The 16,938-nt window shown below is 43.3% G+C and overlaps 2 protein-coding genes across 2 annotated transcripts; one reads left to right on the top strand and one right to left on the bottom strand.

Moving 5' to 3' along the window:
- The first annotated feature begins 3,977 nt into the window (after positions 1–3,977).
- Positions 3,978–9,780, top strand: LOC109771570 (HVA22-like protein k). The gene is made up of 8 exons (XM_020330268.4): positions 3,978–4,231; positions 5,104–5,162; positions 5,664–5,761; positions 6,143–6,194; positions 7,481–7,544; positions 8,685–8,780; positions 8,864–8,936; positions 9,423–9,780. Exons 1-8 carry the CDS (start codon positions 4,196–4,198, stop codon positions 9,530–9,532), a joined length of 588 nt encoding a protein of 195 aa, XP_020185857.1. The 5' UTR covers positions 3,978–4,195; the 3' UTR covers positions 9,533–9,780.
- Positions 9,781–10,948: 1,168 nt separating this feature from the next.
- Positions 10,949–14,102, bottom strand: LOC109771569 (zinc finger CCCH domain-containing protein 50). The gene is made up of 2 exons (XM_020330266.4): positions 13,884–14,102; positions 10,949–13,605 (listed from the first exon to the last, which is right to left on the bottom strand). The coding sequence occupies exon 2, from the start codon at positions 13,559–13,561 to the stop codon at positions 11,552–11,554; it is 2,010 nt and encodes a 669-aa protein (XP_020185855.1). The 5' UTR covers positions 13,562–13,605; positions 13,884–14,102; the 3' UTR covers positions 10,949–11,551.
- Between the last annotated feature and the right edge of the window lie 2,836 nt (positions 14,103–16,938).

Here is a 16,938-nt window from a genome sequence, read left to right as displayed (position 1 = left end):
AAGTGAGCTAATGTCAAATAACCTCTTCTCACCGGCAAGTTTGAAGTCATAGTTGAGCTCTTTAATAGTCCAATATGCCTTATGTTCTAGTTCAAGAGGTAAGTGACAAGCCTTTCCATAAACCATTTTATACGGAGACATACCCATAGGATTCTTATAAGTAGTTCTATAAGCCCATAATGCATCATCGAGTTTCTTAGATCAATTCTTTCTAGATCTATTAACAGTCTTTTGCAAAATCAATTTAATCTCTCTATTGCTCAATTCTACTTGACCACTAGACCGAGGATGATATGGAGATGCAATTCTATGATTAACATCATACTTAGAAAGCATTTTACGGAAAGCACCATGAATAAAATGTGAACCACCATCATTCATTAAATATCTAGGGACTCCAAACCTCAGAAAAATTAACTTCTTTAACCATTTTAATAGAAGTGTTATGATCAGCACTACTAGTTGGAATAGCTTCTACCCACTTAGTAATGTAATCAACAACAACTTAAAATATGTGTATACCCATTAGAGGAAGGAAAATGTCCCATATAATCAAAGCCCCAAACATCAAATGGTTCAATAACAAGTGAATAATTCATATGCATTTCCTGACGTCTACTAATAATACCAATTCTTTGGCATTCATCACAAGACAAGACAAACTTACGAGCATCCTTGAAGAGAGTAGGCCAATAAAAACCAGATTGCAATATCTTATGTGTAGTTCTATCTCTAGCGTGGCGTCCTCTGTAAGACTCGGAGTGGCACTTGCGTAGGATCTGTCCCTGTTCATGCTCAGGTACACAACGTCTAATAACACCATCTACTCCTTCTTTTATACAGGTGTGGATCATCCCAAAGTAATGCCTTAAATCATAGAAAAACTTTTTCTTTTACTGGTATGTGAAACTAGGTGGTATAAATTTAGCAACAATGTAATTAGCATAATCAGCATACCATGGAGTATTACGAGAAGCATTTATGATAGCTAATTGTTCATCAGGAAAGCTATCATCAATAGGCAGTGGGTCATCAAGAACAGTCTCTAACCTAGACAAGTTGTCTGCAACGGGGTTCTCAGCTCCCTTTCTATCAATAATATGCAAATCAAATTCTTGTAGCAAGAGAACCCATCTAATAAGTCTAGGTTTAGCATCTTTTTTCCATAAGATATTTAATAGCAGCATGATCAGTGTGAACAGTTACTTTGGAATCAACAGTATAAGATCTGAACTTCTCACATGCAAATACAACTGCTAAAAAATCTTTTTCAGTAGTAGCATAATTTCTCTGGGCATTGTCTAGAGTTTTACTAGCATAATGAATAACATTTAATTTCTTATCAACTCTTTGCCCTAGAATAGCACCAACAGCATAATCACTAGCGTCACACATAATTTTAAAGGGTAAATTCCAATCAGGTGGCTGAACAATAGGTGTAGAAATCAAGGCTTTCTTAAGTATTTCAAATGCTTCTACACAATCATCATCAAAAACAAAAGGAACATCTTTTTGCAAGAGATTAGCGAGAGGGCTAGAAATTTTAGAGAAGTCTTTAATAAACCTCCTATAGAAACCAGCATGACCAAGGAAACTTCTTATACCTTTGATATCTTTAGGACACGACATCTTTTCAATATCATCTACTTTAGCTTTATCAACTTCAATACCTCTTTCAGAATTTTTATGCCCCAAGACAATACCTTCATTAACCATAAAGTGACACTTCTCCCAATTCAAGACAAGATTTGTTTCTTCACATCTCTACAAAACTCGATCAAGGTTGCTTAAGCAATCATCAAAAGAAGTTCCGTAAACGGAGAAATCATCCATGAAAACCTCAACAATCTTTTCACAAAAATCAGAGAATATAGGAGTCATGCATCTATGAAAGTTAGCAGATGCATTGCATAAACCAAAAGGCATACGTCTATAAGCAAAGGTACCGAAAGGGCAAGTAAAAGTGGTCTTCTCCTGATCATCTTTTGACACAGGTATTTGAGAAAAAACAGAATAACCATCTAGAAAGCAAAAATGTGTATGTTTGGATAATCTTTCTAGTATTTGATAAATAAAAGGTAAAGGGTAATGATATTTTCTAGTAGCTTTATTCAATTTGTGAAAATCAATTACTATTCTATAACCTGTAACAATTCTTTGTGGAATTAATTTATTCTTATCATTAGGAACAACAGTAATATCTCCCTTCTTAGGGACACAGTGAACAGGACTTACCCATTTACTATCAGCAATAGGATAAATTATACCTGCCTCCAGAAGATTTGGTATTTCATTTCTTACCACTTCTTTCATCTCAGGATTTAACCGTCGTTGGTGATCAACAACTGGTTTAGCATCCTGTTCCAATTTAATTTTGTGCTGACATAGAGTGTGACTAATGCCCTTAAGATCATCAAGGGTGTATCCAATAGCGGCACGGTGCTTCTGACGCTGGTTGGGCCGGCTGCCCTGACACCAGACGCTCGATATCTGGATTCTGCGTTTATCTCGGTGATAACCTGGTCTCTTGGTCGTCCAAACACCAGACCACGATTTCTCGCTCTAGTGCCAAGGCAGAGTATCGTGTCGTTGGTCATGTTGCTGCCGGATGTTGTTGGATCCGGCAGCTTCTCGGTGAGCTTCATCATCCTCTCTCGACTGCCACAGTTGTCTTCTATGATAATGTCAGTACTGTCTACATGGCTTCCATCCCGGTTCAGCATCGCCGTACGAAACACATTGAGATCGACATTCACTTTGTTCGTGAGAAGGTGTCTGTTGGCGAGGTGCGGGTTCTTCATGTGCCATCTTCTCATCAGTATGCTGACATAATGACAAAAGGACTCTCGTCGCAGCTGTTCTCCGAGTTTCGGTCCAGTTTGTGTCCCTTGCCATACGACGCACAAACTGAGGAGGGATGTTGAAGTATTCCTTTTGTATAGTTTACCTTGTATAGGCATATGATCTCCTGCCGATATGTATTGATTCGGTTAGGGATACTCTTGATCTCTCTTGATGGTCAAGTCATGTAACCTATAGATGTGGTATGAAGCCGCCCCATGAGAGGCGTGCAGTACTCAGACATTCCTGTTTACTGATAGGAGGAGCGGCTCGTGTGGGTGGGCTGAATTAGAAATACAGAAAAATGGGTAAGCCGATGGGGAGTTATCATTCCCAAATAAAAGATTGATATGATTAAAAGATCGATCTGGTTTGTTCCTTTCCATTTAAAAGCTACCAAATATACCAAAAATTGGTCTTATTGGATCGGTTTAAATATAGATCGTGGGTAAATCCGGTTTAAATATGTTGGTGGGACAAAAAAATGGTGGGGAAGAATTAACCAGAGTGAGGCGAGACTACCAACTAAGACATTAGAAGTAAAGATTTTGTACTTCCTCCGATCTGTATTACTTGTCTTATATTTGTAGAGATTAGTAGTAGAGATATGAGTGCGGCGTTTCGGTGCCCAGACTCATCTGCACCCGTCCACGAAAAAATCACAAAAAATTCAAAAAAAATTAAAAAAAATTCCAATCTTTGTTTGCATGGTAGACAATTTATCACTAGGTCCGCTCCAAATTTTAGATCATTTGATCTTGTGAGAAGCTCTCGGCAAAAAAGACAAATCGGGTCAGAACAGTGCATGAATAGTAAACATTTTTAGAGACCCCGAATTTGTTTTTTTTTTGCCGAGAGCTGCTCAGATGGCCAAATGATTTAAAAATTGGAGTGTACCTCACGCATCAAATTATCTACTACACACAAAAAAATTAGAATTTTTTGAATTTTTTTAGTATTTATTTTGTTTTTTCTCGTAAGGACGGGTGCAGCTGAGCCTGGGATCAGAAGTGGATTACCGATAAATCTTGGAGAAAATAACCCAAAATGCTCGGAGCAAAATGATACGTTAAGATATTACTAACAGAAATAGCAGGGGCTCTCATATAAATCTCGGAGAAGACGGCGCCTAAATCGGAAAAGGCCTATAGTGCGCTAAATCATCTCCTACTTCTTTTTGCTCCCGGCTTTCTCGTTGCGGCCGGCGTCGCTTCTCCCGCAGGTTTGTGTGCGTGCCCTCCTCCTCTCGCGCCCGGAGCTCAGATCGCCGCGGATCCCTTGCCCTCCACGCAGCGGCCTCCCCCCTGGGTCCGCGCGCCGTCTAGGGATCCCGGCTCCTCCTCCGCGGCGACCGATGGCTGCTCTTCTGGCGCCCGCCATCTCCGGCGAGGTACGCGCCTCCGACCCCACCCTGCCTCGTACGGAAACCCTAATTCGCACGAGTCGCCCGTGGAATCTCGCTCCGTTTGTCTTGTATAAGGAGGCTGTGGGGTGTTGCTGTTGGCGCGGGTGCACCTTGTTCGTGTTGGAGTTTCGCCCGGTCGGTTCGGTTGGGGAGACGATTGGGTGATGGGTTCGCGCCGAATCATGCATTGATTACTAGGAGGGCGTGTGGGGCGGTGAATTGTTTCAGTCACTTTTGCTCGATGATCATAGTTTTGCTATTGCCAATCCTAGTCGTTGTATGCTAAAAGTATTAAACACCTTATATTTCTTTGCGGATGAAGTACATCGTTATATCTCCATTGAAGATTGTCTAAGGTTAGGCGAGAAGTGCTTCTCTGCAGACATTATAATTATTACCCTGCTATTTGCAACATGGTCAAATTTGATTTGGATTTGATGGATTTTCTAGATTATGACTGTGTTCAGCTTAAAATAACCGTTCTGTTCTAGTGCATAGTCACTATTGACCAAATCAAAGTATGTCGGTGTGACAGGGTTTGATCTTGTTTGGTGTAGTTTGGTGTTCTTGTGGTTCGTTTCTGGCAATCCAAGTAGTTGAATTGAAACATAGAGTGGTAGTGTTTACAATGGCTCTAAGTGTTGCATTTAGATTTTCGAGTTTCAGATAGTCATGCTGATAACACTGACTTCTGGCTGAGCCATTGATTGTAATTGTGTCTTGTGTTATTGTCTGATAACTTGTCTAAACTCGCAAGCATCCTGGATGGATTCTCACTTCTTCTTGGATACAATCGTTACTTGCAAGTGAAAGTTATGCTTCGTGCTGAAATCCTGAGACTGCATTTCATCTCATAGGTCGGTTTGCGGCTTTTACTGGCACCACTAAGCTCAAATATTGTCATACGCACAGCCAGGTATACTCGAAACGTTGTAAATTAATTGGCATGGTTTTCATCTGGTTTCATGTCGTGCTTCTTGTAAGTTGATTGTTTCTTTGGCTAGTTTGTTTTGTTAAGGTGTTTGCTTATTGTGCTTTTTAGGCGCATTGAGCGTGTTAGTGAATAATTGTACTATCATTTGGAGATTATCACTTTTTTAGTTTTTTTATCTTGCTACACACTGTCAAGTTGTTGTCATCATCAATAAGTATTTTGTTCATATTAGCAACAGCTAATTATTTGGTCTATGCTGAAAGCAAGTGTCACATCTCATATGCATATGCTCATCTCCTAAATTTTAGCTACATGAGAAAAGCATAATCTTTATTATCAAAGTGGCAAGATGCTAATGTGTAGTTAGATAATTGTCTAGCAGGATGCCACTTATACTTATTGTAGTAACCCTATCAATAGATGAGCTATTGTTTTTGTTGTGGAAGAAATTCATCATATGATCCTCACTCTGTGCTGGTACAGTTGTGCGGTGGGCATTGGTCTGCCTGTATACTCCACTTACAGGGCTATAGAAAAGAAAGATCAAGATGAGAAAGAACGGCTGCTCCTTTATTGGGCAGGTATATAATAAATGAATTTGTAGTAAAATTTTCATTTCTACTGTGAAGCAACTTCTTTCAATGGACATTTTTTGAGGCATATTGATGTATTTAGTTATGCTAAATGAAAGTGAAATTACCTTTCTAAATTTTCCATATGGGTATCTATACTCTTCAAATAAAAACATCTTGGCACAGTGGCTTCAATGGTGTAATTATATTACGAGATTTGTATGTACATTTCTAAACAATAGGAAAAGAACGATAAAATTCACTTTACGTGGACACAAATGGACAATTCCAAAAGCACATGTATCTTCACTCTATTTTTGTTTAATTTCATCCCCAAGATTTTGTAGATCTGTTGTTGCTTGTAACATTTAATATCCAATTATTTTGCAGCATATGGATCTTTTAGCATTGTGGAATCCTTTGCTGATAAGCTTGTTTCAAGGTATGAACAGTATTTGTCAAGGTCGAAGAGTACTTTCTCATTATTTGTAGCATTGATATGAATTGTAATGACACTGCAATGTGGGCGTCTTTGTATCCTTTTGTAGCTGCCCCTTGCATTTTGGTATCAGATTCCATGTAGGCATCTCTAAATGCAAATATGCATACTGAATACTGAATATGTCCTATATATGGAAGTAGTACGTCCTTATAGTTTTAGGACACAATTGATATACAACCAAATGATTTCAAATTGTACAAACTATTATAGTACCACAAAATGTATTTGTGAATTGCCCATGAAAAGTACTCCCTCCGTTCCTAAATATTTGTCTTTCTAGAGATTTCAACAAGTGACTACATACGGAGCAAAATGAGTGAATCTACACTCTAAAATATGTCTATATACATCCGTATGTGGTAGTCCATTTGAAATCTCTAAAAAGACAAATATTTAGGAACGGAGGGAGTACCACAGAATGCTTTTATTCACCTTCCATAAGTATTTAAGTAGCATCAGTTTGTTGGATGTATCCTGTATTTGTGGATTGTGATTATTTCTGGCCCTCATCCTGTTATTACTGGTATAAAACTGCAGTAAAAATGTAAATAGCTGTCTCAGGTGTGCTGTCCCGTGATGATTTATTAAATTTGTGTATGTTATCTTTCAACTGAACCTCTGCACCGCAGCCCTTGATGATTGCTCCTAGTAAGTTAGCATACTGGCATGGACTGTAGTGCCTGCTTTACTTCAGTGAGTAATAAAGTTCCAAATACCAAAGGGGACAGGAGTGGCCGGGTTCTTGTTGTTCTATATACTATTACTTATTAAAGTGTGACTCATTACTTCCCTGAATCAGATCTTGAAAATTTTAAAATTCAAAACTAGTTTATCAAGCCAGACTGGTTTGGGGGCCATAGATTGTCTGGTTTACAGTAGAATAACAAACCCATACAGGTGTAACCCATTCCTGATCATGATTGGACATAAAAATTGTACTGGAACTTGCAACCAGTAGGCAATTGCTAGAAACGGTTTAAGACTGAAAAAACCTAGTAAGCACTGAGAATAATTTGAGTAAAAAAACACCCAGAGTAATATTGGAACGCTTCAGTTTGATATTAAGTTATTTTGTCAACATGGGCAATGGCCACGTCTCTTATTTCTTCTCTAGTGAATGTCTTGTATGATGCATCTAATTATGTTATAACCATTGTAAGCGAGTTATTTTCTACCTCTCCTAGAAATTATTTTTGATCACTCTGTACTCTGTTATTGTTTTGCAGTGTTCCTCTGTATTACCATGCGAAATTTGCTATCCTTATATGGCTCCAGTTTCCTTCAAATGGTGTAAGTAACCGTTGTATACCAACTATTTTTTCAAAAATGTTAATATTTCTTCTTTTATATTCCTACATCTATATGTACAACTGAAAGCTGTGCACTATAATAGTTTTTTTATTGTTTAAATGATCCATAGAGAAGTAAATTAAACAAAACATGTTTTTTTTTACATGATGTTTGTTGTTAACTTAACATGTAACGAACTAGTTTTTGAAAATAATACATGTTTTATATGAATATCAATGTTGGACAGAGGTATATGTCAAACTTTGTCTACACCAAGGTTATCAGAATCAAGAAATATAAAACTGCAAACTCACTTGACTTGGTCAGTTGAGAATTCGGATGGTTAGTCGATTGATATGATTGTGACACTAAAGAGTGCACTCGTAGTGGAAGCTGACAATTTGCAAGGTTTATATTTCTCATAGGATTATGTAGCCGGTAGCATTTGATTCTTGGCTATACAATCTGAAACCAAACATAATTCCATATATGCCACCCAGAATTTTGCCGGTTACAGATATTCCATCAAAATTCCTCTTCCAAAGTACTATTCAGAATTTCACCAAGTCCTAATTATATCACTTCCAAATTTTACCAACTAATTGGAATATGATGTACACATTTATTACACCACATGTACAAAAATGGCATAAAGGGGCAAAAAAAATCATTTCAATTGTCTGTTAACAGTCGACTAGTGAAAGTTGAATATTTGGGACTTGGTCAAAATCTGAGTGTTATATTTGGAAGAGGGCATTTTTCTTGTGGCATATTCGGCACTAACTGAATTTGTGAGTCATCTGTTCTCAGTGGATTCCTTGACCCAGTATTCTTTTCCTTAAGATAGAGTCGTGCTATGATTAATTGATTATGTAGCCAAAAGCTTGTGATTTGAATTTTTGTATAGAGCTTTAAGCATCATGTTCATGCCTGTGTTACAAATTTTCTGCTGCTTTTCAACCAGATGACATATTGTTGACTACCTCCGTCCCATAATGTAAGATGTTTTTTGACACTAGTGTAATGTCAAAAAACGTCTTATATTATGGGATGGAGGGAGTAGAAGTTAAATCTAAATGATCTGGTATAATTATTGTCCTTAGTCATTACTAATAGAGGTGTCCTTTTTTGTCCTTTCAGGGATCAAAGCATGTGTACAGAAGATACCTGCGCCCGTTTTTCCAGAAGCATCAAGCAAAAATTGATAGAATCCTGAATATCTTGTCCAAGGAACTTGTGAGTGTGTTTTGATATGTATGTATGTATACATGTTTTAATGAATATATTACTAATGGACATCAAATTCTCAACAAAACCAGACGAAGTTTGTGAGCAACCATGAAGATGAAATTCGTTTTGTAGAGAACATGGCCATCAGGGGTGCTACAACAGGTACAGAACGAGAATTAGATCCTCTACGATTGACAAAAAAACAGAATGCTTGTGCAGACAATGCTTAATATTGGGCATACATGACAACTTAAATATCTGATCGTAAATTGGGCCCTAACTTGTACCTAATCATTGATTTTGGTCATGGTATTATGCTTGCACGGCCATGGAGATTGATCTCTATCGGGCCAATTTCCCTCAATCAGTATAATTTCAGTCATGTTTTATTGTTTCCATCTTGCTAAATCCTTCATCATTTTCACCATGCTTTCTTAATATTTTGAACTACAGACAATCTTTTCATCAGCTTAATACTGTGTACTGCAATGCCTTTTATGTGCTATCTTGCTTCTTAGAGTTATGTCCACAAGTTTACATTCCTAGCCTCGTACCCGCAATTGCACCATGCTGCTTCATATCTTTTACATTATATAAGAAGTTAACAGTTTGAGGTAAAATAATTTGCGTTGCTTGTGTGTGGAACAGCAAATTACATCGTAAATGGGCTTGACCAACCTGGACAATCAGAAGAAGTTAGCGTGACTGAAGACCCAAATCCAACTCCGACAGAAGAGCCAGACACACCTAGGAGTTGAAACTTGAGCCTGGTTGCCACACTTGCCAGTCTCCCCTCCAGATGTGTCTGGTGCTGCAGAAATGATCCTTTAGAACTGTGAATATGTGTTTCTGAACAAGTCGGATTACGTTTCAAGCAGTAGGAGTGGATACTGTCCACTTGTATCAGAGTAGTACTCGTATTATGATGCTACAAAAGTTGCAGCACAGGTTTGTGGGTGACTGTTTGAAATCGACTGGAGTCTTACAATATACTTGCAGTTTCGTACGTTGTTGGATTGTCAATACTCTCATTATCACAGCTATTGCATAGTTCGCTAATTACCACTGCACAGGAAATTTGTCCAAGCATTTTTGTGTATTTCATAGTTCGCCAATTACCACTGTACAAGAAATTTATCCAAATATTCTGTGCAAATAAAGTACACTGCCTGCTGCGGATGATCGTATACCTCACGCTAGCAGATGCGGTTCAAAGTCTAGATTTGCTGAACGATGCCATGTCATGGTAGTTGAAACTCGCTTTGGCTAGAACTGTTCGTTCAACGCTTATGACCGAACCGCCCACGCATTTTCTTCTTGGGAGGCGGCTGCTTTATTCGTCATCTCTGACCAGGGTGGTGGCTGAACACCAAGAGACACATGTGGAGCAACTACGGTACGTCCTTAGTACAAAATGCCGCCAAGTGAGTGAATATTCAACTTTGAACCAACGTTCTTTATTCAGTCTCTGAACCTCTTATTAACAAGAGAAGAGTCAACAACGGAAGGAGTAGGCATCCTAACAATGTGATCTGAGCTTACGAGGTGCGTTGGGCGATGATGTGTAGAGGCATGTTCCGCGTAAAACTACATTTTTACCTCGCGAACGTTTCATCTCACGACAATTGATATCCTCCCTCCATTTTTTATGCGAGGCCACTATCGAAATTATAAGTTACAGCTATACAAGGCCACTAACATCAATCGAGATAAAATTGATAAAGTTTGTCTGATACTAACAACCGAGGACATTAATACCCCTTACATGCATGCGGGTGTGAGAAGGTTTGTTTGCATGCGCCATATTAATCAACCAACGAGGAGTGAGAGGATTGTCTTACTGTGCGTTGAAGAGAAAAATACAAATTAATTAACACGTCAAGCGAGGAGAAAAGATTATCTTGCAATATTGGCTTAAGTAAGCATTAATTTCTATTTTGATACCTGTAATATGGGTTTATGGCCTTGTATAAAAAATGATGGGAGTACAAAGTAAAAATCTTGCCCGATATGTAAGATAGTGCAAGGGTGCAACTACATACAGATACTGCTACCCCTAACAAAGGGCCCGTGACAAATGATTTACGCTTCCTCACTTCACAGCTAAAAGTTCGAATCGTAATTATTGGGTCCACAGTTCCACAAACATTTGATACAGAAAATAGACAGGCATTATACAAAATCATTCATATTTCAGTTCCCGTGTCAAATGCAGGTCTGACAAAGATAAACATCATCTGTAGAGCAGATAATTACATTTATCTGAACCAGTACACGTTTTGAAGCATACAGACTGTCTAATAACAATACTGCTTTCCATTGTTTTACTAAAACCCCAGAGCGGCAAAACGCAAGAGGACCATACACATCATAGGATCAGCAGCAGAACAGAAAGGAAATTAAAAGAAAAAAACAGAGCGAAAACAGACGGGAATCGACAATGTTATCACAAAATAATCATTCATTTTGATGAAGAATTGACAATTCTAGTCTCTTTGGAGGAATCTTGTATTCAAGACCCGCCTGAACTAACCAAAAGAATACTAGTTAGGACACTGAAGAGGTTTGTTTACTGAATATCCTTAACTGCTTTCAGCTACCAATCTGTGACCGGATGCTTTGTTTGTTTCAACACCACCATCTCTGACTTTGCCACCAAAAATTCAAGAATAAAAATGAATAATTATTATTTACTAGGACCAGCAACTATTCTTTGGTAAATAACCACCTTGCAAAATGATGGTTTCATCAACTGTGGACTTCGCCGCCTCCTTCAGTCACTTCTGATCCGTCTGCAGCTGCTCAAGCCAAGCACCAATGGCCATCTGATCCAATAAATCAGCCTGGTTGTTCCAGTCAGGCCTGTTTGCCGATCCAGAAGCCATGCCTCCCGACATGCCCAGCGGCATTTCACCCCTGTTGCTGTTCAGTGACCGCCCCCATGGCGCATCTGGCTCCTTCTCTGCAAACCCTGGTTGATCAGGGCATCTCAACCGATCCAGCTCCTCACCATCAACACCCCAGTCAACCTTACCCATTGGGGAAGAACCCACGTTGCCCCATGAAGCAGCATTAGAATTCCGTGGCGAGCCCACGGAGGGCAGCTGGTGCTTGTTCAGGGAAGAGAACTGCTCATACATCTCACGCTGCGTGACAGTGGCTCCGAAACGGGCACTCATGGGCGATGTTGGCTCCATGAGCCGAGGGGATCTAGGAGACATGCCGCCAATTGGAGAATGGACGAGCGCTGCCGGATCAAGAGCCCTTGGTGAGTACATTCTGTTGGTGTTGACAGGCGAGAGGAGACCCTTCTGCTGATGAAGCTTGTTAAGGATGGCTGATTTGTGGGCTGGTGAGTAGGCTGAGTGACCTTGATCATTGGTGAACCTCGGTGACATTGCCATCTCTGAAGCATACATATCTTCAAGACTGGTGGGGGCAATTGCTGTAGGCCTGATGCTAAGGCCGGTAGAAAGACGGGGCTGGGGACGGCTGCTGGGAGGGAGGCAGAGTGCCCCAAGGTACTGTGACTCCCAGTCGAGGAGCAAGCCAAGGTCTTCAACTGACGCATCTCTTGCATTGAAAGAAGAACGCAGCCTGCTACCTTGAAGCCAATGCGCAGAAGCAGCTCCGCCATTGTTCACGGCAGATGGTGATCCCGGAGGCGGCACAAAGTGCCTAGGAGATCCAGGAAGAAGCCCAAGTGCAGCAGCGGCAGTCATGTCAATTGATGAAGTTGCACGGGGTGATAGCAGACCAGCCCCACTGTTGTGAGGGACATGGCGGAGCTCATCTTCATCGTGCGCGAAGAAGCAGATGCGGCGGGCGCAAGCAGCTCCCTCCTTGCAGAGCCTGGTGCGGTACTGTGTGGGGTGCAGCCAGCTCTCGAACACGCCATGGGAGAACTCACAGTTGTCGCCACTGGGGCAGCCACCAGGGCGCCGGAAGTTGGGGCAAGGCACCGCAGTGTACGGGTGCTTGCGGGGGTCACGGCGGCGCGCGTTTTCGCCGGGGTGCACGAAGGGGCACTCGGTCCAGTCATGCGAGTAAGCACGGGAGCACGGACGCACCTTGAAGGCAAACATGCGGAACTCGTCCGAGGCATAGACGCTGCTCTTGATGTCCGGCAGCGTCGGATCCACCGGGTACTCCTTCTTGGCGCGATCCACGGTGATGGGAGACAGCGACGACGAGCGCGACGACGGCGACCTGTTGCCCTCGTCGTCTGGCGAGGACGAAAGCGGCGGGGACGACGCGCCAGAGGCCGCCGAGGTAGCGACGGCGAGGGCCCGGCGGCGTCCAAGAAGTATCTCGAGATCGCCCAGGGCGTCTGCCGAAGCCGGAGGAGCCCGGACGACGTCAGCCGGGAGGCGGCCGGTGGAGTCGGCAGTAGCTGGGTCCGCGCCAGCGTCCAGCAGCATCTTGACGACCTGGACGGCGTTGCAGGAGCCGCCGGAGGCGGCACAGTGGAGCGGGGTGAAGCCGTCGCCGCCAGGCCGACGGGCTACATCGACCCAGCCGGCGCGGCCGAGCAGCAGCGAGACGACTCGCGCGCTGCCGTACGTGGCCGCCACCATGAGCGGCGTGCGCGGCTCGTACGCCTTGCTCCGGCCATACCAGAGCCCGACGTCATCGGCCAGCTCCGCCGCCTCCTCGCCAGCTCCCTCGAGCGCCGCCCTCATCCCATCAACGTCGTCCGCCGCGGCGAGCTCGAGCAGCGCCGCGAGCCTGTCCCGCCGGCCCGCGCCGGCAGCCTGAGCGCGGTCGAGATCGGGAAGGTCTCCCATTGCTTGGACTAGCGTACAAGGACGATACAACAAGCTCAACACATCTGCGGAAGAGGCAATACCAGGAGGGGTTATATAGATTCAGCAGCTGGAGGAGATGGCCCCGGAATCGGGATCAGATATCGTCCAACAAGGAAGGCGAGGAAAAGGAAAGATTGGGGCCGGCGAATCGGAGCTCCGCCTCGTATGGCAGGGAACCAATCAGCCCAACCCAATCAGGATGCTAGCACCAGGAGGGAGCGGACGCCGATCCGAACACCGGAATCGACGGGAGGAAGGGGAGGATTATTAGGAAACTAATAAATGAGCAGTATCAATTTACCTCCCGGCGCGGGATGATCCACCCCTATCCAATCCCAACCCAATCCGGTCGAGCTGGATCGGAGGAGCTCCTCCTCCTCCTCCTCCCGGCCGGCGGCGGCTACCTTCGCCGGAGAGGCGAAACCAAAACTGCCTTGGGGGACGGAGCAGAGCCTAGTGGTCTAGAGAGAGAGGGAGAGGGACAGCGGGGAGGGAGGACTCACAGTTTACTGGTGGTGGTGATGGTGCCGAGGAGTTAAATTGTCTCATTCCTCGGGCGCAGCGGCCCGCGACCCCACGGAGATCTAGCCCTCGGCCCTCCACCGCTACCGACGTGTGGTCCCGTTGGTGCGACGGGCCATGCTGTCAGTGAGATGTCTGGGCAGGGTAGAGATCCGCGCGGTGCGGGGTTTGTAAATGGGAATTCACTGCGTGGTGGGCCCCGCGCGGGATTTCAAACAGGCGGGTGGTGCTGACCGCTCGCGTCGCGGTGGGGTCGGGGCGGCCGCTGCCCGCTCCGCGCCCGGACACGCGGGCAAGCATCCGGCCGTCGGTCGGCGGGGGCCCGGATCGCGCGGGGCAGGTGGCGGACGTGAGATTCGGCGCCGAAAGCCTCGGTTGTATCTCCGTCGGGCCGTACCGAAGGTCGGTTTCGCTCGGGGTGAAAGAAAGGTCGTCGGTGGCCCACTCCCACGTGCTCCCGGTGCATGGTGGACCGCCCTCACCGGCGCCCCGTCCGAGCGTGGCAAACGTGGGGCTGGCGGCCTGGGCGGTGGGCTCGGTCCAGTGGGGAGGGATGGTGCGCGCGGCGGGCGGACGCGCCGAGGGGACCGCGGAGGTGGATTGGAGTTGGGGGGATGGGCCGGTGAAGTCCGCGGGGAGCGGGCGGCTGTCAAAGTTCGTGTGCCCGGACGCGGGCCACGCCCGTCGGCGGAAGGAACCGTCGTCACGTACGCGCGGCATGGCGGCGTACGTTTCTCTGTCCGTCCGCTTCAGTTCGTTGCACTTTTTCCGGTCCGTGCGTGTTTATCGGGTCGAGTCAAACTATACATATAATATTTCTTTGAAGTTAAGCTATGCTAAGTTTGATCAAATTTATATTAAAAATTATGTACTTATCAACATCTATAATGCTAAAGTTATAGGACACCGATAACTGTCACACGTGTGGGCGTTAAGGAATCTGCCCACACGTTCTGTGTGGTGCCTAAGAGGACCAACCCACACGTCTGTGTGTGGGCAAAACAACTAGCGCCCACACGCTTCTTTTTTTCCCTCCCGGTCCCTCTTACACGCGTGCGTGTGGGCGAAATAGGTAACGCCCACACACCCGGTATGTCAGGCCTCGTACCTCGTGGTCCCGTATGCCCCACGTGACACTTTACCGCGCGCCCCGCAGTTGCCATGGGCCGGACCCTCGTCCATGTTCGTTTAAGTGCAGTTACCATGTCGATGAACTACGGTTGCCATGTCGGACAACTATAGTTGCCATGTTTGCTCAACTGCAGTTGCCATCTCAGGTCACAGTTCCAGATTGCCATTTTTTGGACAACTACAGCTGTTGCCATGTGTGGTCTGGTCTACTGCAGTTGCCATGATTTTAAAACTTTAGGAGTTGCCACCTACTAACACTAGGCAGTTGCCATGTAGCGCCACAAAAAAAGGCATGGCAAAAAACATGTTCCGGTAAAAAAAAGAGTTGTCATGTGCTCACAAGCACGCTAGGGCAGTTGCCATTTAAAAAGAAAGAGTTGTCATCTGCTTACGTGCACGCTAGGGCAGTTTGCCATGTACCATGCAAAACATATGGCAACTGACATGTTCGGGTAAAAAAAAAGAGTTGCCATCTGCTTGCAATCACACTAGGGCAGTTGCCATGTACACTGCAAACGCATGGCAACTGGCAGCTTGGGTGTGGGAGAGGAGGCGGGCGTGTGGTCGAGATGGCAAACGCCCACACACCAGCCTTTGTGCGTGACTGAAAACTGGTGTGTGGGCGAACTGCTAAACGCCCACACACCGGCCCCTCCGTGTGGTAAAACGGATGTGTGGGCGACCTCTCTCACGCACCACACACGCGAGTTGTCCTACATGGCATACAAAATCAGCTAATTTGTACCAAAATTCGTTCAGAAGTTATTAGACGGTGATGGAGACGTGTGGGTGAGTTGGCTAACGCCCACACGTGTGGGCGTTACACTTTTCGAAGTTATATAGTATGGATAACTTCATAATGCATCTAATAATATTGTTTTTATATTATTAATGTTGATATTTTCCTAGTATAATAAAGTTGGTCAAACTATTATGAAATTTAACTTGGGAAAAAATCTATATGCAGACTAACAAAAACGGAGGGAGCATCTCCGACAGATGATGTAAATTTTGATGACCAAAAGTAATTTTAGAATAGAAGAGATTAACAAAAAAAGTTTGCAATTAACAAAAAATATAGCTTTCAAAGAAAAAAAATCATGACAATGAGAAGATGTTCTTGCATTTCAAAAGAATGTATGTGAAACTTTTTTTTAAAAAGTGTACACAAATAAAAAATGTTTCATACTCTTAAAAAGATGTACGTAACATTTCTGAGAAATGTTCCGTGTTTCAAAAAAAAACTGTTTGTGACATTTACAAAACAATGTCTATACAAACCGAATTTTTTTATTACCATTAAAAATATATTCAACGTGTCTAAAAAAAGGATCAAACAACAATTTTTTATACAATGTTATAAGATATTAGGGTAGTGTTAGAATTTTCTTTATTATCTACTATAAAAATGTACAACGTGTATTTGCAAAGTGTTAACATGTATTCAAAAAAAATATTTTTTAAAATATACATCATGTATTTTGAAAATGTTTACTGTGTATGAAACAATGTTTCACATGTGCACTAAAAATGTACATTGTACTGACAAAAAAGTAAAAATTAAAAACAGAAAGCCAATAAAACCCGATAAAGGAAAAAAAAAGAACAAAATCAAAGAAATGAAGAAATAAACAGGGAAAATGTAACAAAGAAATAAAAATAAAAACAGCGAGGAAACAATGTATAACGAAGAAAAAAGAAAA

This window comes from Aegilops tauschii, chromosome 2 (genome assembly GCF_002575655.3).
Source record: "Aegilops tauschii subsp. strangulata cultivar AL8/78 chromosome 2, Aet v6.0, whole genome shotgun sequence".
Taxonomy (NCBI): domain Eukaryota; kingdom Viridiplantae; phylum Streptophyta; class Magnoliopsida; order Poales; family Poaceae; genus Aegilops; species Aegilops tauschii.
This window is presented reverse-complemented; position numbering and strand designations above follow the sequence as displayed.

What these genes read in the sequence shown, in the direction of transcription:
- LOC109771569 (XM_020330266.4), bottom strand. Translation starts at nt 13,561, where the DNA reads ATGGGAGACCTTCCCGATCTCGACCGCGCTCAGGCTGCCGGCGCGGGC.
- LOC109771570 (XM_020330268.4), top strand. Translation starts at nt 4,196, where the DNA reads ATGGCTGCTCTTCTGGCGCCCGCCATCTCCGGCGAG. An exon ending in ATTGTCATACGCACAGCCAG is followed by an intron (nt 5,163 to 5,663) that starts GTATACTCGAAA and finishes GTGCTGGTACAG; the next exon opens with TTGTGCGGTGGGCATTGGTC. An exon ending in TCCAGTTTCCTTCAAATGGT is followed by an intron (nt 7,545 to 8,684) that starts GTAAGTAACCGT and finishes TTGTCCTTTCAG; the next exon opens with GGATCAAAGCATGTGTACAG.